Source organism: Rousettus aegyptiacus, unplaced genomic scaffold (genome assembly GCF_014176215.1).
Source record: "Rousettus aegyptiacus isolate mRouAeg1 unplaced genomic scaffold, mRouAeg1.p scaffold_m13_p_15, whole genome shotgun sequence".
NCBI lineage: Eukaryota > Metazoa > Chordata > Mammalia > Chiroptera > Pteropodidae > Rousettus > Rousettus aegyptiacus.
Window position 1 is genome coordinate 27,381,574 of NW_023416290.1, and position 25,100 is coordinate 27,406,673.

Below are 25,100 nucleotides of genomic sequence, written 5' to 3' on the forward strand. Positions count from 1 at the left end.
ACACAGACTGAAAATATATGCTTGAAAATTCATGGTACATAATCATTAGGATTTCCTTCTCCAAGTCTTAAATAGAGATTATCAGTATCAACTAAAAGAAAAATCATAAGTAAAAAGAAAACTGATGCAAAAGAATTTTCAAAGTTTTCTTGGATTTTTGATAGCAAAGATGATGTCATACATATTCATACTTTTAATTTATACATACTTTGCAGACAATCTGTATAGTATCTGCTATTTATTTTATTTATTTGTTTGTTTGTTTTATTTAATTTATTTTTAGATGAGGCAACCCTTGGTTGACCTCACAGATTGCAAGGACCTTGTCAGCATATGATCCCTTATTTTTTTACGCCTACAGCACCTGGCCTTCCTCGGTGGTCTCCCACCCAAGTACTAACCAGGCCCAACCCTGCTTAGCTTCCAAGATCAGATGGGATCGGGCTTGCTCAGGGTAGCATGACGATAGACCAATATCTGCTTTTTAAACAGAATACTTTAAAAAGCCATTTTCAGTTATTATTTCTAATATGTAGATATTACCTGTGTTAAAATTTCCTTTCTTAATTCAGTATAATTAATATATTTAACTTTAGCATGGGTATTGTCTCTATAAAGAACCACAAGTAGCTATAAAAAAATATTTAATAAAGATAATAAATATTTTAGTACCTTAACATTATCACTTACCATTCCTCATATTACATTAATTTATATAATTTATATGCTCTATTTAATATACCATAAAAACCTATGTTTATGTCATGAATTATTTCATATTTAATGGCAATAGCCAGTTTTAATGGTTCTACTGATAGTTTCCTTAATAAAAAAAAAATAGATAACTGCTGTTAGCTCTTGTTTTTTTGATTCTTTAGATTTGCCTAAAAATAAGATCTCATCTTTGCCCTTTTTGATATTATTACCCAAGCTCATTATCATATGAATATGTTTTTTTATATAAATGTTAATCTTTCAGAAGCCCACTATTTTTTCTTTCTCAACAGTTGACTTTATACTAGCCACATTCATTATCATCATGTGGCAGTACTGCTCTTCCTATGCTTTTGCTGCTTTAAAAATTAATGCACTGTTATTTTCTGAATACTCCATAAGCTTCTTATGAATACATTATGCTATCAAGCAAGCGCATGCAGAGAAGCTTCCTAAATTGTTATTCTTTCAATAAAAATACAACTGGTTCTGCTTCAAAGGTACATCTTTTCACCTGCAAATGGACTTGCTTCTACACTTATTCAATTCACTGTCTTTTATTTGTGTTGGGAAATCTTTAATTGCCTTTAATTAGAAAAAAGTAAATTCAGAACTTTAATCTCACAAATACATTCAATCATAATTCTATCTGGGATGACTACCAAATTCTATTCACTGATCTCTATAACAAAGATATATAATTTATTGTACATTTATATATACCACAAAATTAAGATACAATAGAAAGGCAAAGAGATAAGAGTCAAAATATTTGAAAAATTTGCAATCTAAATGTAATTGTGAAAAGGAATTTTTGGAAGAAGAGTGATTTACAGCATGCCAAAAATACTGACATAATGAAAACTTTTTAATAAACAGTAAAATTTTTATATTTCTTTCAATACTTTTAGAATATATTCTCATTAACTGCTCCAAATCCCTCCTTGCTTCCTCAAAAAATAAAACACTATTTGGAATTTTACTTTTCTAATATTACCAATATTACATATAAAAGGGCAATACAACTTGGAATATAAAGCCGTTTTCCAAATTCCATATGAACACAAATTTTACTTATTACATTAAAAACTACAGGTATTGTAGAAAACTCATTACAAAAGCAAGGGTCAAGTCTTTCTTGTGGAACCCTGTAGGAAACTCAGCAGTTACATCAGTAAACAAATGGTCTGCTTTTTGATAGCTGTAAGATGAATAAAATCACAAATGGCATAGTCATAGGCAAAATGAAAATGTTAAGTTGATAAAAACAAAATTATTACAAAACCAGAAACACAATAAAAAATATAGATCTAGTGGATTATCATCAGCATAGTACACCTTTCTATTTACCCAGACTTACAAAATGATACTACATATTTCCTTTAAAAAACAAAAGAGATGTTATCTATAGAAGTAAAATTTGCAAAAAGTATTTTTCTCAAAATTATTTAGAAATATCTGGGCGGATGAGAAGAAGGTGGTACATCAATCCTTAGAATGAAATCTCATGCAAACTTTTTAAAATTATGTTATAGAAGTAACTTGAACCAATGATAATTTTTCAATGCTTGGACATTAATCATACATTGCAAAGAATATACCATCATTTAACACCATGCAAAGTACTAAGAAATAAGTATTATGATTTGGGTTACTACAAAGAGAAACCAAAAAGTTGTCATGAGATATAAATTAATTTCCAGGAAATCATATTAAATATGCTAACAAGCAACAACATATGAAAGAAGGGAAATGTTAAATAGAAAATATTATAAAGTATGTCAATTGTTAGTTTGCACTTAGCCAAAAAAGAAAAAATTCAACAACTGTATTTTAGGTAACTGCTACGTGCAATGTGCCCTTGAGGTTTCAGAGATAAAACCAAAGGTAAACAACAGAAAGTATCACAAGAGTTGATGAAATTTGTATTCAAAGTTAAACAACAGCATATTTCAATAAGTTTTCAAATTGGTTAAAGATACCGTTTATTATTTTAAGAGAACTAATAGAACATTTAAGACTAATATAAAGAGTGGCTTAAACAAAGGCTATATGTAATTTAAATAAGAATTAGGGAGATTGTTTTACTGATTATTTTAACTAATATTTATTAAATACCTTCTATCATTAAGGATAATCATTAGGTATGTAATACTAAAATTAGAGCTTTTGCCTGAAAGAATGCTTAGATCCCAGTAGGTGTATATATAGATATATAGATATAGATATAGATATAGATATAGATATAGATGATATAGATATAGATATAGATGATATAGATAGATATAGATATAGATATAGATATATACACCCACACACACTTATATGTGTATATATTTATATTATACATATTAAATACATGTTTATATGTTTTATATGTATAAATATGCATACATATTTTAATACATATATCTGTCTATATATGTGCATATATTCTTTCTGTAAATATATATATATATTTACATATTTATATATTTATATATTTTATTCATATATATTTATATATATTTAAAACAAGGTAAAAAGAAAGTGGTACATGCAATCAGTTTAATAAAATGTTCAAAAGACTTCTAGTTCTGAAATCAGGGTAGATTGAGCTGAGGTGCACCCTCCTCTTATATAAGTATACAGAAACAGTAGGAATAAACCCCATTCTTTAAAGCTATAAATATTAATTGTGTACATATTTATAGATATACACATACATACATGCATTTATGATAGAAGAAAAATGTTCAAATCCCAGAAATAAACAAACAAAAAAAACTTCAAATCAAGACAGCTAGTTCCAGCTGATATTCTGATAGCCCTAGGTGTGGAAGGCATAAGTGGTGTATTAGTGCCTGGTTTTAGATGTCAAGAGGGCTGCACATTGACTTTTAAGGTTCATACATGTACAGTGCCACTGTGAGAAAGGAGCTGAAACTAAGATATATAGATAAAGTTAAGGTAATCAGAGAACTGACCAAGCCATACAAAGAAGACAGAAAAATAATCTGTGCTTTTTGGAGAAATAGCTTTGGGTATGGAGAAATGAGTTGTCTCCTATGAGAAATAAAAATCTTAAGCTTTTTAGATCCAAGCCAACCTATGAGATACAAATTGCAGGAATATTAGGCCAAGAAATAAATGCAGAATAATGGTCTAAAATCTATAATATCCCTACTGTCAGTAAGTAAACAAGACATTGTTCGGTAAGAATAATTCACAGCTCAGACTGCTGGAACTCTCACAAAAAGAGAAAACAGTAACAAAAACAGGTTGAATACAGACACACACTCGGAATTAGAAAACACAAAGGGATTGAAAAAAGGAAAAGAAGAAGAAAATAGCATGAGGTAGAATAAGCCAACACAAAAAAGAGGAAAGTTGGTACCAAAAGAAGAAATAGTGGAAAAATCTGAAGGAATATATAAAATTGATATTTAAAATAATAATAGGAGAAAAGACAAAGAAATAGAATAAAAAATAATTCTAAATAATCAAATAGACCTTTTACACCTGACAAAAAAAGTCAATGAAATTATATATCCATTGGTGCAAATTAGAAATAGCAATAAATAAATGAGAGAGAGATACAGATAGAGAGAGAAAGAGAGAGAGAGAGAGAGAGAGAGAGAATTGGTGAACTCTAATCAAAGAGAAGATAGGTCTGAGAGATAACAAACCCAGAATAGGACAGAGATATAAAAATAGAAAAAATAGAAAAGTGATCTTAAGAGATATGGATATTGCAATGTGAAAAATTGATTAATATGTAAAAGAATTCCAAAAGGAGAGAAAAGAGACAGTCATTACTAAAGAAAATCAATTAGATCCTGAAGTCTTCCCAGAACTTAACACAAGAATCCTTAGGATGAATAAGCACATCACATCTCAAGCTTTTTTTTTTTCTTTTTATTAAACAAAATAAACATTTGCATTAAATTTGAGATGAAAATCATTAAAGAAGACAAATCTTAAAAACAGGAGAGTAAAGTATAACTAAAAGAAATGACAACATTTCTCATCAAAAATGTTAGAACAGGTAATGAATAGAACACTATTTTCAAAATTCTGAGTAGATATAAATGTTAACTAGAATTCTATACCCAGCTACACTATAATACAAGCATGAGTACAATGTAACAATACTGTCTTGTAAGCAGACACTGAGAATTTTGCCGCTAATAGATACTTGCATGAAGGCAAAAGAACAGAAACTTCAAGAGAAGGAAGATGTGAAACACAAAATATATTGGTTAGTAAAGACAGCAAAACATAAAGTTAGATTTAAGTAATTATTGGTAATTAAAAACTTAAAAATAAAATTGTAATTATTGTTCTGTTAAAAACAAGAGAAAAATGAAGTAATGCAAACATGAACAGCAGGAATGAGTAATCAGATATAAAGAGTTAAAAATCTTTATACCATTTATGATAAATAAAGATATTAATACACTTGGAATTCATTAAATCAAATATGACAGATAAAATATGAGAAAATTAAAAGAGAGAGAAATTAAATGTAAAACTATAAAAATATTCAGAAAAGAAGGTTAGTATAAACATTAGCAAGGAAAAACTACCACAAAAAAAAAAAACCACAAAATAAAACTGTGGAAAGCTATTTATATTGTCCATTCACAATAAATAATATAAAATTATATTTTATTTCTTAAAAACAAAGAATTGTAGACTAAGTCTATAACATAAAATAGTGTTAAGGTCTAGATAATAGTAAGGAGATAGAAAAAATACTAGAATATTAAACAAAAGAAAGATATTTACCAATATTAATGTAAGGTCAAAAGCACTGTAGGAAAAAACTTAATAACATTTTATAAATAAGGAGGTTATTATTTAATAGAAAAGGGGAATTATCACAAGTATATACCAACATAGAAATGATATGCAACAAAAATATAGCCTCTAAATATATAAAGCAAAAACTGAAAAGAATACTTGACAGCTCCATACTCTTCATAGTCTTAGTGAGACTATTTTAATTCTCTTTTCTCATAGGATGACAATTCAAACATTCATGTAAAGTACAAAACAAATTTGAACACCACAATTAACATAAGCAGTATTGCATCCCAATGTTAAAGAATAGCTACTGACATACTGAAAGTGTTCTCCAAACAAAAACAGATTAAAAATCAATTTAAAATACATATAGAACTGTATATTATATATCTATTTATATATCTATTTAATTACATATAACATATATAATTCAGTAATTCAAGAAAGCTCTAAATATGATGCCAATGATGTAATGAAGAAAATAAATCCATTAAATAAATACATTAGTAAAAAAGTTTTAAAAAACAAATAGCAAAACATTAAACTTATTACCAAAAATGATAAAGAATCACAAAAGATGGAGTAGAATTTATAGAAAAAAAAAACAATACAATCTAGAGTAACAAGCATTATAAGCTAATGCTTATAATGTCTAAATTAGACATCTCACTTAATATTAGCAAAGAAAAGAGATATAGTACAATTAATATCAATTAAAAATAGAAATTACAGTAGATATTTTTTAAATATTTACATTATTTTAATAGAAGCAACATTTAGATTGACTTCTCAGCAGCAAAAATAAAAGCCAAAATGCAGTGGAATTATATTTTCATGTGTCCAAAGAACACACAAAGAAATAAAAATAAAGAGAGAAAACGTATTTAAAAAACGGTATGCCAATATTATAAAAGAAACAGAGAATTTGTCACAAGTAGGCATACATTCTAGGAAATTCTGAAAAAATGTCCACCAAGCACCAAGAAAATGATTTCAAGGATCATAGGTCTGGGACATAAAAGAGACTTAAAAAAAGAAAGTGGTAAATATGTGTACAACCATATATTAATATTGACTGAATAAGCTACAATAAGGTCTAAGAAATGTAATAAATATAGAGAGAATTAAGAAACATAAGAAATATATTTTTGCCTTTGTATTTCTAAATTAAGAGCAGAGCTACCTGAGACTCTCATGATAGCTGTAGTGCTATTATACTATACTGCTATTATAATTTCATGAACTCAGATCCTGTGACTTAATTATCTTTGCATCTGCCAGTACCTAAAATAGTCTTTGGCCCACGGATGTAGGGCTTCTGTGGTCAATTTCTTGGACTCATGTCCTGGCTCTAACTCTTACCAATTATAGAACCTTGGGGAAATTCTTTAACCAATTGTGCTGAGTTTTCCTCATCTGTAATGATAAAGATAATAAAAGTTCCTATCACAGTTTTGCTGTGAGGATAAAACAAGATGTGCCCAGCACAAGATGCCTAATAATTGTTAGTTACTGCTTTCACATAAGAAAATATAGCTTTACCAGATAATTAGTTGTATTTTTACATAACTCACCTGCACATATAAATATTATTTAGCCTGATATATTTATTAACATCTATTTATAAACTCTCTTAACTACATTAAAAGTTTTTTAAATTCTCTTATTTTCCAATTTTGAAATCATTTACCTCTAGAATAATACATGTAATATTAGCCAATCTTGTAACAACTATTTGAAAACAATTATTTCTGAAGAAATGAGAAGGCCCAAGTCAATTTATTTCCCTTTGTAGTCAGCAATATTTCCAAATGTTGTTTTTCTTACTTTCATGACTTGAAAATGAGGTTTTCATCTGAGCTCTCTATACATTTCAAGATCATGCTACAATAATTAAAACTATGATTTATAACTTAAAGGCGCTTCCAGTCAATGTCAACTCAACTGATGAGCAAAGAATATTGTAAAAAAGGCTTTATGAAAGCCATTAATCCCTATCATTTAGTGCAAAATTAAAAATGCAAAACTTTTAGCAAAGATAAATATTAAACAATGACATTAAAATCATCATTCAAAAAATGGCACTGGTTTTGCCAAATATAATTACCGACTGACCATGTGATATTTACATAATGAGATTTAGTAACAAGGAAACATTATACATATTTAATACCACTATTCTTTGTGAAATATTTTTAGCAATCTAAATCAGATATTAATAACTTTAATATTCACAAAAACACTAGCTACTCAGTCCATTGTTATTTGTATTCAGATTTTGTCTGGTATATTCCTGCCTTTTTTTCCTTTTTCGTATTTTAGACCATATCTGGAAAACACCTGCATAGGATTCCATTTAAAAGAAATGGTATCAGTGATAGAAGTATACATTCAGGCTTGTGGTAACTTCTAACTCTTAAAAAGAGTAAACAAAAGTATATGCTCACTATTTCACTTTTAGTATATTTGCTTTGACCATGAGTATTGTATTTGCAAAGTACACATGGTATAACTTATATCTATGCAACACTTACAAACTGCTCTAACACTTCTTGTGAATTTCACAAGAACCCTGTGAGACAGGTAGATCATTTGCCTACTCACATTTTCAAGAGGAAGTGAACAGGAAAAAGAACTTTGTATAAGAACATAATGCATATCATGGCACCCTCAGAACAATTTAAGTCTGAGGCTTCACAATTATACTGCTTTCTCTGTCTTATTCTTCCTTAGCTGTAAGTAATATGAATAGAACTAAATAAAAGGAAAGATCTGTCATGTTTACAGAACAAAGACTTTAGAGTTTTAATATGCCTAATTTAAAATTTGGTTATTAGATAAAATTTAATTTCAGTAAAAATCTTAGCAGTCTTTTCATAGGAAAAAAAAAAACTCATCTATAGTGATAGAAATCAGAACAGCGGTTAATGTCGGAAGTTGGGTAGAAACCAAATAGAAGCAGATACAAAGAGAAGATGGCAATGTTCTGAGAAGATGGAAATGTTCTATGTTTTGAGTGGCATAAGTGGTTACATGGTTAGATATACTTGTCAAAATTCTAAGGATTTTATATTTAAGAGTTAGATTGTGGATTGATCCACAATATGATTATTCTTCATTTATGTGGTTAGCACACCCCACTTGATCAAAGACTTCAATCTGGTAACTCAATCTTTCTGTTTAAATACATAAATAACAAAATAACTCACACTATTTATTCATAAGCTGTCCTATAAGTGAAATAATAAAGATATACAAAAGAAATCAAACATCATAAACCTTCCCTCAAGGAATGAATCTAGTAAGAAATACTACTTTTTAATTTGCATTTATTGGACTACCAGTTAGATAAAGAACCAGTGAATTAGATCTTTTCATAAGACTCTTTAATTTCATTTTTTATTGTAATAATTTTTTTTTGTTTTATTTTCCTCTTTGTATCTGTTTTCCCATTTTACTATTGGGTTTTCAGAACACTTTATTTATTTTTAGGGATTTATTTTTTTATATATATAAATTACAATTGGTTATATGCATATGCAATATTTTTTAACTTTGCATCTTTTTCGTTTTGCAGAGATATATTTTCCTTTATGGAGTATACCTTATGTATCATATTTATGAAATAAGTATATATTCTTTTGGTATTAATTATTTCTACTTATTGTCTCGCTTTTATTGCAATGTCTTTATCGTTCATTTTATGAGTTTTTTTTACTTTTTTTTTTTTTTTAATTTCCAAAGGAGTGGAAACAGGTAGAAATAGTGAGAAGGAACATGTGAAAAACGAGGGCAGGAGTGTGAAAGGAGAAATCACCTTTTTCGCTTCTGATTTCTCTTTTATTACACTTCGTACAAAGTTGTGGTTGTAGGATTTTGTAAATATTACATACATTCTTGAAAAGAATGGGTAGAAAATCCTGCATCCAGAGCATAGTCTAAAACAGATAAGCTTTCTGTTATCTTTCTGTGCTGATGAGTGGACTTTCCTCTAGTCCACCATTTTATTAAGGTAAAATTTTAATGAAGAATTTTAGGGTTATCAAATTTTTGTTAATAGACAATAGAATTAAAAGTTTTTTACATGGATAAAAGATGTAATGGATTATAATATTAAAATACTGACTAAAAAACATCTAGCCTTAATAAAATAAAAATATTTTTTGCTTTTATTAAATTAATAAAAATTATAAGAGCTTTGAAAATCACAAGTACATGTAATGTATTTCTCCATTGGTAAGCAAGTCTGCACTTATTTTTTACTTCTTAAAAACTCTATATACAGTCTTTCATTATTTATATTCTGTTTACAATATGTATTAAGGAAAAGTTACTTTCTTAATACCACATTTAATTGCTTTTTCTCTTTATTTTAATTTGCAGGAATGTATCAAAGGGAATTCGCTGCTTACCAATTTGCTTTCTGTACTGATCAACAGGAAGTTTTACAGTGGAGGCATCTTTTCTACCCATCTTTGATCTCCAAAATGCTTTCTGCAAAGAAAGAAAATTATGATGAAGTCTTAAACAATCAAAAGGAGTATCTACAAATTTCAAGAATAATTATTCCATAGAATTCATTTTTAAAGCAATGGGTAAAAATGGCTTTGACATTCCCATTAGATACCAGTAAAGAATACAAAATTCTTTCAAATACATTATCAAGTGTACAATTGCTGGTAATTAAATTTCCCAATCATTTGTTCTTGGTAACATTTTATCAAGTATTATCAATACTCAATCAAACCACACTGGTAGAGAGCGTTATCTGAAAATGTGAAAATCGCGTACTATTTATTCAGATGGTTTGAGGCTGTACGCATGCTGTTAATAGTATGTTTCTTCCATTTACCTACTATGCTACCCAATAAGGCTAAAGTTTGAATCTCAGGTATTTTTTATTTTCTTTTAAAAAACATGACATAGGTAATAAAAGTGCAGGAATCTGTGTTCTAGTTCTGCCTCTTTCTGTACACAGTATAAACTACTACCATTTACTAATATTTTCATGCTTACTACATTATATGTACTTTTTGATTTAATAGACATCTTTCAAATCCTGTTATTCTTATTGAGTTTAAATGTTGTGGCAGACAACCTACTCATCAAAATCCAAATTTTCCTTTTCTTCCTGCATAAATTCATGCTGTATTTCCTAGCTTCAGTTCAAACACGTAATTGAGTTTTTGTCAAGAAAGTGTGGATGGAAGTGACGTGTCACTTGCAGACCTGATCATTAAAAATCTCCCTTGTTGAATCCTGCTTTCTCTTTACCTTTCTAATTGGCTAGAATGGAAATGATTCCTACAGAAACCCTAGGGGTACCTTTGTAGGAACACAGAACCTTAGTCAGCCTGGGCTGGAGGAGGGTACTCTCTCTCACTTGTTTACCATCTATGCACTCTATTAAAAAAGGAATGAACTTTTTAATCATTGAGTCATTATACATTTGTGGGGTCTATTTATTACAAACCTAAGTGTTCCCCAGAGTGGTGCCTAGAAGTTGTTTCTCATTGCTTCTAGTAAAGAACAAGATAAAGATGAGGTCAGACAAGAAATGAGAGCATTGTTTAAGCAAAAATATAACAGAATACAGAACTCAATAATTTGGAGACAACAAGATTGGAAAAGTCAAATTCTAAAAGCCAAATAGTAGGAAATAAAAGTGAAATTTCAAACATTACAATGTTGAAAATTTAAACTTTATTCTTGTCTTTGAAATTGTCATATTCTATTCTTTAAGCAAAGTGTTGAAACAAAAGTGCCTAGAGAACACACATGTACAAGTGATTCACATTTTATTAGCTGCAACAAACACAAGAAGGTAAAAAACTTTTACTTTCCTAATAAAAACATTGAGGCTATTTTAAATGAACTAAAGAGATATCCATTCATGTGTAAGGTGTAAACTGTCAATGCCTCAGGCATCTAGAATCTCTAAAATGTTCTGACTTTTCTTTGTTCTTCAAAGCCTTGAAAGTAATCACCATTTATTTTTATTGTTTTGATTATTAGCAAACTCCCAAGAAATCCAGGGAGACATTAGCACATACAGCTTCAATTTCTAATAAGACAGCTACTTGCATATAAGATCAGCCACAATTTAAAATGTGTTGTGATAGATGTGGAAAGGGAATAACAGATTTATATTAGCATGTACAATTCCAAGACTGTTTTCACAATTTAATTTCTTGGAAAGTACATCTCATCACCTTCTTTTATAAAGAACGCCACATTCTCTGAGGAGCTAACTTGCTCTGAGACCTAGCTAAATTAAAATATGGATTAATAAGATAATATTTATTATTTATGAATTTTGCTGTAAGAATTTCAGATTAAATCATCAGAGAAGTTTTTAACATTCTTGAAACTTGATAACACATACTTAAGGAAGAAAATGCTAATTTTATTTAATATCTAAATTGAATATTAAAATACTTCATAATTAATTTTTTATTTAATGAAAACTTTACACTCTTTAAGACAATATCAAAGAGCGTTTTGTTTTTAATATCCTTTCTTAAACTGTATAGCAATTTACCATATGTATTTTTAAGCATAATATATGACCTTTAAAAACAAAGGTAGTATTAAAGTCAATTACATTTTGACCAAGTTATTTTGTTGCTCATTTATACATTTTCTATGAAATCTAGAAAGAATGAGTAAAGAAATAAAAGAAAAAATTGAAGCACATATCCCTGCTTCCAGAAAAAGCATTCAATCCAGACTGTGACATTAAAATACAAACATTAAAAAACAGGTAATTAAAAGAAAAAAAAAAACCACAACCCACAACCCCAGAAAAAGTAATAGTCTCAGTTTTTAAGGCTAAAACATAGACCTTTACTTAAGAAAACTCTTACTTAAGTATGAAGTTATAAATAAGCAGAAAAAAATATTTGGTTATGGCTGGATCATGATTGAAAACCAACCATGAAAATACAACCACATGCTAGATGATGGGAAGAATAAAGTAGTGGATAAAGAAAACACTAATCCCTGATCTTATTATGTATTGTTTCCAAAGGAAGGTTTTAAAAATTCAAAACTGATCATGTAATTAACATACTTCATCCAAATGATGGCCTATTTCCTAGATAAAGCAAAAATCCTTAGTATAAAGAACCATTAATGACCCAGGTTTCTTATTCATTCCCTACTAATGTTCCAATGTACCAAAAATCCAGCTTTTAGTTCTATGATTTTGACAGGCTCAGTCACATTTTCATGAGCTTACTCATGTTCTTCAATTTACTTTAAATGCCACTTCCATATTTCCCCACTTGTAGAATCTACATTTTAATATTTCAAGCAAGAATACGGAATTCAGATCTCTAGAGATAATTCCCCATATTTAAAATGTGAAGAAAATAGTTAATTTGAAAGACTATCAAAGTGTGGTACAGCATTCAAGTGAACTATATGTACATTGACATAGTATATGCCATTACATATTGAGATGATTAAGATAAATCATTAAAAAGAAGAATAAATTTATATTATATACAACTGAAGAGATAAATAGTAGTCTTCCTAATGTTTTCAGGAAGAAAAGTGACCATTTCATCTTTACCTCACCAAATCTATTTCCTTTATAGCTGCAGAAAGAATATGTAAAAACTTCAATATGTAAAAAGGTGATTTCTAAATTCTGATCACTACCAACACTGATACAAAAATTCATAAGAAAAGTAACCACAGGGCAGTTATTGTGTTGAACCTAGGTGACTCCATCTTAGGTATAAGATCCCATCTTAGGTACAGGCTAGTTCCCGGAAAAACCGCAGATAGCGAGACAATCACCCCACCCTACACACAGCCAATCAGACCAACTATAGAAAGTAACTCTCCAAATTCCCCGCCCTGTTCCTCCGCCATCGCCCAGCCAATCCCGCTAAAGGTCAAGCTTGTTGTACCAATCCTGTAACACCAAGGCATTGCTCCCCGTGCTTGCGTTTTTTTCCTTTAAATACCCCTGAAGCCTCATGTCCGAGGCCGCCTCCTATTCACTGCTGCGTAGGTGTGCGGAGTGCAGTCCAGACTCGAGTCTGAAATAAACTCCCTCTTGCTCTTGCATGGGTGTCGGCTTCTTGGTGGTTCGTGGAGATACGACTCGGGGCATAACAGTGTAACACCAAAAACTTGTGTTCCAGGTAAGTAATCATAGTAATTTCAATTCACCCTTCAGCCATATTATGAAATAAAATGAATAAAGTATCAACAAATAGTGCTGGAACAACTGTATATCCTTATGGGAAAAATGAACAAATACCTGAACCCTTATTTCAGACCACACATAAAAATAAACTGAGGATAGATCATAGACCTAAAAAAAAAAAAAAAAAAGAACAAAAACAATAAAGCTACCAGGGGAAAACTTAGGGTAGGCAAATATTTCTTATAGAGAGCACAGATATTATAGATCATGAAAGAAAAAAAAAAGGATATATTGGGCTTCATTTAAATTAGTTTTTTCTCATCAAAAGATACCAGTAAGTAAATAAATAGGTGAGTTGTAGACAGGAGGTAAACATTCATAATACCTGTATCTGACAAAAGAACTTGTATTCAGAATGTATGTAGAATGCAATAAGACACACAACCCAATAAAAATGAGTAAAAGACTTGAACAGAAACTTCACCGAAGAAGATACACAAATGGCAAATAAGCACATGAAAAGTTCACAACACCATTAGTAATTAGCAAAATGCAAATTAAAATTAGAATCGAGATATCACTACCCACTAGTATGGTTCAAATGAAGATTTACTATATAAAATATTGGGTGATGTGGAGTAACTGAAACTCTAGAACATTGCTGAAGAGAATGTGAAATCATAATCATACAACCACTTTGGAAAATTATTTGGCAATTTCTTACAAAGTTAACTAACAGCAATTCCACGCCTAGGTATTTATCTAAGAGAGATAAATATGTATGCCCATGGTGGGGAGGAAGCTTTGTACAGGATATTCATAACATCTTTATTAATAATAGCCAAAAAATTGGAAATAGCTCCAATAATGATCAACAGAAGAATTGATAAACTGTGATTTATTCACACAGCATAATACACTACCCAACAGAGAAACCAATAATATTTAACAATGGAGATAAATCTCAAAAATAGTACTCTGAGCGAAAGAAGCAATGACTCATTTAGACCTAAGCTGAGTGGGCATTCATCAGTTTTATGGGTCCTTATAACATTATTTAAGAAGGATAATCCCCATTCCTTCTCTAACATACACATTAAAACACTTACTCCCTATTGCCTGAGGAATAAATAAGAGGTGAGAAAGCAAAGGTGAAAAGTAAAGACAAATGTACTACAAAATAAATAAAAAGAAAAGAAAGGAGAGGGACAAAATAGTATGTAAAGAAGAACTAAGGCTGACAGAATTATTTTTTTTAATGCTTTGTTTTGTTTTACTTTTCAGGGCTTGATTTTGAATATCGATGGAAATTTGAGTCAGTCAAAATAAGTGGAAGGAGCCAGTGGAAAGTGAGGGGGTTAAGATACCAGAAAAAAAAGTAAAACATGATTGAGGTTTCCAAATAGGTATGAAGAAAGAGAATTCAGTATAGATCTAAGAGAATAATCATAGCAGACTACCTCTTGCACTTTGACAGGAAAGAGAAAAATTGGATGGTTGAAAATACAAGTAAGATTTGAAGTTTGGTAACCCAAGGTAGAGGGAGCTCTATTTGGTACTTCTACTTCCACTATGAAGTAGAAAGCAAGATTATTTCTTAAGAGTGAAATGGAAGGTGGAAAGTTTGGAGATTTGAGTACAGAAGTTGGAATTTATACTGTGGAGGAATGGTAAGAGTTGTCTAGGGAAAACAGGATTAACGAGAAACACTAAGAGACCAAATTAATTTGGTAACCATGAATCCACGGTAGCAGAAAACTTCATGACTGCAAATAGTATATTTCTTTTTGACTCCTCAGCACTTACTGCTGGCACAGGGAAGGAGTAGACAGCTGAATTAAACAAAGTTTACATTTTCCCAGACAGGCACGACAGGGAAGTAGTACAAAGACATTTAGGATACTATAAAAAGTGGATGAAGTAATGTACCATAGAGTCTAAAGCTAGAGAAGGAAGTGAAGAAAGTAAAGTGTTTAGAGTCAAGTAGAAAGTAGATCGATTTTTTAATTTAAAGATTGGGATGAGGTCAAATAACCAAAGTATTGAGAGTACTAGAGAAAAACATAGAAAATATGAGGTAATTGATGTTATTATAGAGATGTAACAGATTATGATCCAAGGTGACCAGTGATAAGAAAACCTATGGCAAGGAAATAAGAGACCAGGATAATAAGTGTATCATACATATGAATAGTAAAGGCATGCAGGATGGTGGTGGGATTTGGCCTAGGGAAAAAAAGACTTTAAGTTAGGAAAACTAAGGAGTTACCTGAATGTCCACAGATAACTGTAAAAAGAGGTAGAATGCAGTAGAACGCAATATAGCCAAATAGAATAAACCACAAAGGAACTGGGTTTTTTGTTTGTTTGTTTGTTCATTTCATTTGTCTTTTTTATTTTTATATGCATGGGAAAGTAAATTATCTGAAGGTGGCAATATGGAAATAAAAATTAAAAATAACAGCCTCTTGATTCACAGGTGTGTGGAGAGTTAACAGTTTCCACTTAAGATGGCTTTAGGGAAATGATATGTCTGAGAGAATCAGATTTCAATGTCAAGAGGTAAAAGTAATAATCACTGAAGTGCTTGAAGATTGATGGGTTTCAAGAGGGGTATAAACACACACACACACACACACACACACACACACATACATACATACATGGAGGGAAGGAAATATCAAGAGATTACTTCATGAAAAAAGTAATAAATAAAGCACAAGGGTTCAGGGGAAGACAAATGGTCAAATGGGTCATCTTGGACAGTGAATAAAGGTAACAGGAATGTGTAGTATCTTGAACTAGCTTATCTCAAAACTATAGAGTACTAAGTACTGCATTGAGCATTCAGACCTCTCAGGACTCAGCTGTGGCCTGGGTAAAAGGGGAAATACCAGTTCCTCTGGAAAGGGCGAGTTGCCTGGAAACCAGCATCTCAGAGGAAAAACTCAGATCTCAAGAGTTTAGTTGGGCACATCGATTCACCAGGAGTGACTAGAGGCTCTACATCAGCATTTGTCAAAATGTGATCTATCGCCAGCATCAGAGTTGGATGAGATGCTTTTTAAAATGTATATTCCTGGGTCCCATCACAGTCCTACTGAATCAGAATTTCAAGGGCTACGGTTCATGAATTTCCAGTTTTTTATGTTTTTTTTTGGGGGGGGGGTATTAATGTTTGAGAACCACTACTTTTTGAAAAACACTCATAGGTAATTAATTCTTCTGTTTGCTAGCATTTGAGAAATACTAATGAAAGTAGATGTGAGGCCTGAGCAGGGACTATGAGATCTTTTGGTGGAAGTTGAATGGGTCAATATGATTAAATTATGGAAGCTTTCAATGACCATCTGAAACTTTAGACTTTTTTTGAAATCAATGGGAAACTATAAAAGGGCATTGCGTAGTGAGGTAACCAAATCAGATACCTTTTAATAAGATTAGAAAGACTGAGAGGTTTGAAGATAATCAAATCCAGTTATGTTCCAAAGGCAATCTATTGAGGGAGCAATGCAGCGAGTAGAAAGGAAGTGATATTTGGTATTTAACTTTTTTGAATTTAGGAACACCCAGATAGGGTATATGAGGCACAGGAAAAGCTGAAAATAACTATGCTTTTAAAAGTGTGTAATAATTAAAATACCAATTCCCAGGCCTCACTCTTCAGAGATACCCAGTCAGTAAGATTGGGTAGGAGCCAATGAAGCTGCATTTTAAACAAGCACCAACTCCCTGCCAGGGTTTTCAACCTCAGTGTTTCATGGACCACATTTGGCAAAATACTAGGTTATACAGACACTACTGTCATTAACAGAAATAAGTAACAGAGAGAGAAGTAGGTATGGGGTAGGTGGTGAAGGTAGAAGAATATTATAATCTATATTACAAAATGTTTATAATTGCTCTAAGAAAAGAATGCACTTGTTTTTCCTGAAACCTAATAGAATTTGTTGATTCAAACATAATTCTCTGCTCCTACAAAAAATACCCACAAATATTTTACTTACTTTTATTTAATGCTTTTCCCCTCAGCTTTAATAAAGTATAATAGACAATTAGTTGCTCATATTTACATTGTACAGTTTAATTTTTTTCAAATATAGTTGGCATACAATAATATATTAGTTTCAGTTGTACAGCATAGTGATTAGATCTATATAACTCATGAGGTGGTCACCCCACTACATCAGGTACCCCTCTTCCACCTTACATATTTTTTACAACATTGTCGAATATTTTCCTTAGGCTACACTTTACATCTCCATGATTATTTTGTATCTATCCATTTGTACTTCTTGATACCTTTGCCCTTTTTCACCATCCCCATCAACCCCACCTTCCATCTAGTAGCCTTCAAAATATTCTCTGTATGAGTTTGTTTCCCCTTTTGTTATTGTTATTTTCTTCTTTAGATTCCACATATAAGTGAAATCACATGATATTCATCTTTCTCTATCCAACCTATTTCATTCAGCACAATACCCCCTAGGTCCATCAAGGCAATATCTTTTTCCATCTCCTTCATTTTAGTCTATGTGTGTATTTTAATCTGAAGTGAGTCTCTTGTAGGCAGAATATGTAGGGATCTTGTTTTCTTATTCATTCAGCCACTCTATCTTTTGGTTGAAACACTTAATTCTTTTCCATTTGAGGTACTTGTTGATAGGAATGTAGTTATTACCATTCTTTATTCCTGTTTTTGATACATTTTTTTTTTCTTAAAGAAGTCCCTCTGACATTTCCTGTAATGACACATGGTGTTGATGAATTCCTTTGGTTTATTCTTGTCTGGGAAGCTCTTTATTTGTCCTTCGACTCTAAATGATAGCTTTGCTGGATAAAGTGTTCTTGCTTATAGATCCCTGGTTTTCAAAACTTTGAATATTTTGTGCCAAATCCTCTGTCCTGCAAAAGGTTCTTTAGAGAAATCAGCTGCCAGTCTTACGATAGCTCCCTGGTAGGTAACTAACTGCTTTTCTCTTGCTGTTTTTAAGATTCTCTCCTTGTATTTAACCTTTGGCATTTTAATTATGATGTGTCTTGGTGTGTGCATCTTAGGGTTCCTCTTTTTTGGGACTCTCCGAGCTTCCTGGAATTGTGCGTCCATTTCCTTCACCAGGTTATGGAAGTTTTCCATCATTATTTCTTCAAATAGCTTTTCAACTTCTTGTTCGTTCTCTCCTTCTTCAGGTACCCCTATGGCATGGATGTTTTCACATTTAATTTTGTCCTATAGCCTCCTGAACTTATTATTATAGTCTTGGCTTTTTTTTTCTTGTCATTCTGATTGGGTGTCACTGGCTTCCTCGTCCTCTTCTTCATCTACAGTGTTGATTCCCTCTAATATGTTCTTCTTCTCAGATAATGCAATCTTCATTTCTGACTGGTTCCCTTTTATAATTTCCATTTCTATTTTTATGTTTTTTATCTCTTTGTTAAAGTTCTCACTGAGTTTGTCTACACTTTCCCTAAGTTCACTGAGCATCTTTATTACCAGCATTTAGAACTCTGGATCTGTGAGATTGCTTGAATCCATTTTTCCTTGATCTCTGTTCTGTTCTTTCACATGGTTTTGGCTTCATCTTCCCATTTTGGTTCCCTTTCTGTGCCTCCTTCTATGTACTAAGCAAAGGTCCTAAATATCCTGGTCTTATTAGTGTGGCTTTGTTTAGTAGGTGTCCAGCAGCATAGTCTTGAGAGGGGCTCAGTAGCAGGCCAAGTTTAGCCTCAGTTTGTGTTCCTCTGGGCCCACAGCACAGATGCTGTGCTTATAGTTGCCTCAAGAGGCAATGCCAGAAACCAAGATCAGCTGCCACCAAGGTGAGTCTTGGCAAGTGGCACAGGACTCACCGAGGACACAACCGAATGTTGCTTGGGTGGGGTCGTGAGTTGAGGGAGGTGGAGTTTCAGGGAATCCTCTGGGCAGAGCGACCTCTGATATCCAGTTTGATGATGTCTCAGCTATATCAGTGGTGAGTCTGCACACTGGGAAGGTAGAGGGCTCAACAGAGGTGCAATGGGTACTACCAGCACTTCTGCCTGATAGAAAGGATTGCCCTGGGCACTTGCTCTGACAACTTAGTGTCCCCATGTAAGTCCTTGGTGTCCCCTGAGCAGCTGCTCAGAGCGAGCAGGTCTGTAACCATGAAAGTCTGCTTGCAGACACTGCCCCTTTAAGAGGCGTCTGCAGCTACTGGCTGCCACTGCTGTAGCCTTGTAGCCTCTGTCCCACTCAGCAGTTAGGGACCAGGCAGCCTTGTGTCTTAGCTACCTTCTATTTCCTACCATTTAAGGTGATTTCTTATTTCATTCCCTAGTTGTAGAGCTTCTGTTCACCTAGACCCCAAATGACTCTGCTTGCTATTTGCTCCATGTTTCCATCTCAAGTTTGATGTAGTCTCAGAGGGGATTAGCAAAACTTCTATCATCTATGCCATTTTTCCCAGTCTCTTCCTATTTAATGCCTTTTTAATGCACAGATTGTTGTGGCATCTGGACACAAGATATACTTAAAAACAACACATTAAATTTATACTGCCAAAAATAGACAAAAGGTCATCTTGCATGTACCATCAATAATGCTCATCCTTGGGAGCAAGGGTTTTTACTTTAGCTCAGTCCCATGGAATTACATTTTAAAATTCTGAACTTTTCATGATTGTCAGAGGAATAGGCATTTCAAATTTAGGAAAGAGAATTTTTTAAGTTTTCTCTTTTCATTTTCTTAAGCAAAAAAAAAAAAAAAAAAAAAAAAAATGATCATTACTATTTGCCAGAGTTGAAATTAGGCAAAATGGGAAATGTACTTGTTCATTTCTTGTATTGTATTTGCAAAAGGAGATAGGTCAGTTAAGTTAGGATTGGCTAATAATATAACTGTTAGTAGTTAATTTAAAAAGTCATTAATGACATAAATTGCATTATCTTTCAAATAAAGGTTATTTTTTTATATGTAAACCATACTTCCAAAAGTTTCTAAAGGCACAATAATATGGAACCAAATATATAAAACTGTAGACTCTGTTTTTACTATTACAAAGCTTTTTGGAGTTTCTACATGTAGCTTACCAATCTGTAAAGGAAGAACTTATTTGAATATGGCAGGTTTACAATATTACTTGTCTAATGTTTCGAATTTTGCATATTGACATCCCATGAAGTCTTAGTTTCATATAAAGTTTGGTGAAACAGAGGAATTATTAGAAAGATGATTTAGAATAATTATAAGGGAGGGGGGAAAGCATCTGGTTAATGAATAAAAGATATCAACAACTGGCTAAGAGACATGCTTATCAATAAGCTCCCTAGCTTCAGATATGAAAGTAATATTCTATCAACAGACCTAGAGTGCAGTCCAACAGGGCACTTTTGAGAATGACACCAGGACAATAAGTATAAACCGGGACTATCCTGGGCCAACTGGGATATACTTTCGCCCTACTATAAAACACACAGACTTTCACTACACACTGTAGCTCAACTAATTTTGTCATTCATAAAGTGTTGCAATACAAGGAAAGAATGGCAGTTCTTCTGGAATCCTTACAGTTAAGAAAATATGATTATTTTAGACAATACTTGCTGCAGATATTAGAATATCACAAGATCACATTGTGCTATGGGACAAACTGTCCTTATTTATGAATCCTCTCTGTAACACATGCCACTACTGAGTATTTGATCTTGAAACTCTAAGCCACTGGTTTCCAAACCAGCACTCTCATGATTCTCCTCTACCACCACCTTGATCTCTTCTTGACTCCCTTCATAAGCACTCTTCCTCAATCTGCCTTTTACACTTTGGTGCTCCCAACCCCTCATAGTACATCCATTTCACATATGTTCTCCCAAGGTTCCTTATTCCCTTGAATGAATGTGTGTGTGTGTGTGTGTGTGTGTGTGTGTGTGTGTGTAATCTCCATCCTTAGCCCTTTCATCACACATTCAGCCTAATTCTAACTGAGCATGACCAGCCTGAATTTCTCATTTTTCCCTATGACTGGCCTCTTTTATATTGATTTCTACCTCATTTATTTTCTAACTAAACTCACAGGAATATCACAGAAGCAATATTGTTTTCTTCCCATTGCATGTTTTTCTCAGCCAGTGGTATTAACTTTGATCATTTGATTAAGGTGATATCTGCTAGATTTCTACACTGTGAATTTAGTCTTTTCACCTTGTAATTAATAAGTATTTGGTGCAGAAGTACTTTAAAACTATTTAAATATCCTGTTCATCAAATTTACAACTACTAGCTTAGCATTTATTCATGTGTGTACTGAATTAATTTACTCACATGGTTGCTAAATAATAATTTTCTATTTTCATCATTTCTTCTACATTTATTAGTTGATATTCCACTGGATGAAAAAGTGTATTATTTTCCCCAAGTACTTATTCACTTTTGTATTTATAAAAGAATGTAATCATAAATTACTGTTTTAGTCAAAGAGTTACAATTCATTTATATCATATCTTTATTTTGATGCTCAAATTTTTCTAGAGTTAGCCAATGGAAGAACCTTTCAGTGATTTGTGTCCTTTTGACATATTACCATCATTTGTTAAGCATCTCCTTATTTTCTAGTACAATAAAATATTATACTTTCGCTGGTCATTTCCTGGAATCAGCCTCTTCTCCCAGAAGGCCAGTTCCCCTTCAGTGAGGAATATTAATTAGAAATCAAGATCTGAGGACAAGATATGCTCATTGCTAATAGAGTAATATTGTTTCTCTGTGGACAGAGCTAGGTAGATAATATACATATTGATGTGAGTTCATTTCCAATTCAGCACCACTCAATTTATTGTAGTTTTGCCCTTTCCACATTTATATTTGTAACTACCTTATGACAGTAAGACATCTAACAATGTTATCAATGTAAATTTGTCATATTTAACTTTTTGCTTAATATTTAGCAATAAAAAGTTAATACCCAAGATTTTTTAACTTGTAGATTATCTCCGAAACAATGGACAAAAGCCTATTTGAACTAACTTGTACTGATGTATACCAACTTGAGGATAATAGTAACATCACATATTAAATACCTCACAAATGCTAATCACATAATTTTACACCTTACACTGTACTGTAAGGAAAATGAGACTGCTCTTAAGCCAACTAGTTCTATTTCTAATGCTAGCCATGAGGCCTGTTTCCCCTAAGCATATGGATGGCTGTTTGTGGGAGAAGTAGATAACAATAAAATTAAGGTTCTTTGAATATGAGGTAAAAGGGGGATTTTAAACAATCAACTAAAAGTGTTATTTAAATGTGTAGCCATACTATATATACATATTCACACACAAAAATAATAAATTGCATATAAAAATTGCCAGAATTCAAGATCTATATTATGAAATTATACATATGTATATCTATTCATCACTTAATCTAAGATTTAAAAACAATGATTCTCACACTCTTTCCAGCTGTAAAATATACAGATAACTCACTAAAATTCCTTGATCTAGTTTAATGGTAAGCATCACTTATGCTAATTATTAGTCATTTCAACATGCATTATCTATTTCAAGAAGTAAGTTTCTAAATTCGACAAAAACAGCCCTGGAAAAGTCACTTAAGTCCATTTACAGAGAGCAAAAAATAGCCTAGATTTGTTTTTTTGTTTTTTGTTTTCTCTCTCTCTTTGGCTAACTACTTCAGGAATAGTGAACTAAAAAAGAAAAGTTCTAGTTTGTCAATAGATGGTTTCCAAGAAACGTTCAATATTTTGCCCTTTGACAAAATCCAAGCATAGTAGGAAAACAAATAAACCAGAATACGTAAAACCTGAGTTTAGCCATGTCTTTTCAATAAAAGACTGAATGATCTTGACAAAGTCAAGCTGTTTCTCTTCTTAAATGATTCCTAAATTTCCCTCAAATTTAAAAATGTAGTATACATGAGCATATGTTTCAGGTTAAGGGTAATTATTTTTATACCTATAAACACATCCTTGTATATTAGGATAGGACCAATACTGTTACTACATACTTTTCAAACATATGTTTTAAAACCATTGAAAGATATGTTCACTAAGGTGAGTTTGATTTAAATATATAAGGTAAAATAAACAGTTCAAGATAACCATGAGAATGCCCCTTTATTGTTATTTTGTTTCTAGTAGTTTCATAATTCCGTATAACTTATTTAAAATAGCTTTATTAGTAAATAGATACAAAAATACAAAAACTAGTATACATCCAATTTTATAGACTTGCATCAAATGCATTCATTATATTGAAGTGCTATGTAATTATTCCATTACCACTTTACTAATACAAGAATTTTTCAGACTGGTAGTTTTGAAACAGATTATTATTAAAACTTATATTTACAAACAATAATGCAAATTACAAATTTATAAAACCATCAAATTATACTACCAGAGAATACGATAAAGAATATTGAGTTTAAAATTATAAGAATATGAGAAAAGATTAATGAGGACAAACGCTAGGTTATTAACTAATGTAACTCTACAATATAGAAACAAATAAAAATAGAAAAGAAAGTACAGTTCTAAAAAGTATATTTAAATGTTCCTAAAACAAAGAATCAATAGAGAAAAGGATATCCCAGAAATGAACCAAAACATAAGCAAGAAAACCATAAATACTACATTGCAGCAGGTTCTATCTCCCATTTCCTATAAAGGTGTCAAAGTACTGCTTGAAAACTGGCCTTTTTAAGAGCATTCAGTTTTGCAAAATAATAATAATAATAATAATAATAATAATAATTAAAGCTATCAAATAAAAACATAGCAAATGTAAATTTGAAATAGTCAAAAAGCAATTAAAAACTTCAAATTCCACTAATATTATGGACTACAGAGACTAAAATACTTCAGCTGCAAAATATCTAGAAATTATCAGGGTTCTGGTTATATGAGTGTTCATTTTGTGAAAATTCACCATATGTACTCTTGTGTTATATGCATGCTGCTGCATGATACTTCAGGGAAATATAGGCTCCAGCTAGCACAATATTTAGAAGAAAATAGAATTGACAAAATATTTAAAATAAAAACTAAAAAGAAAACTCTAGGGAAAATAAATCTCCAAATTACAAGGAGAGATACAATAAACTAAAGGCAATAAAAATAAAATATAAAACAAAGATGAAAAACAGATGAGATGATCACAAAATAGACAAAAGATGATCCTTTGAAAAATAATAACATGAACTGTTGTCATGATAAAATGTGAAAAAGATACAAGAAAATCCCAGCATTATAAATAAAAAAGAGAGTATGGCTAAATGTTCCACCAATATGAATAGTATATAACAAGAGGATACCATGAAAAACTCCTTGTCAATAAATTTGAAAATTAAGATAAAGTATATATTTCTTAGAAAACAGACTTATTGATAGCAGCTTAAGAAGGTAGAGTAAAATTAAATAGAACAATCATTAAAGAAAGT

At 31.4% G+C, this 25,100-nt stretch overlaps 1 protein-coding gene and 1 pseudogene across 5 annotated transcripts in view; both read right to left on the bottom strand.

The window, feature by feature from the left end:
* TRIQK (triple QxxK/R motif containing) overlaps positions 1–25,100 on the bottom strand; it is a 107,475-nt gene that overhangs the window by 34,367 nt on the left and 48,008 nt on the right. For all 5 annotated transcript variants that reach the window (XM_016136212.2, XM_016136211.2, XM_016136213.2 and 2 more), the window contains one exon: positions 9,915–9,996. In XM_016136212.2, the coding sequence (XP_015991698.2) occupies positions 9,915–9,975 (61 nt within the window). In that variant the 5' untranslated portion in view covers positions 9,976–9,996. The remainder of the gene's footprint in view (positions 1–9,914; positions 9,997–25,100) is intronic.
* LOC118612117 lies at positions 353–471 on the bottom strand (annotated as a pseudogene).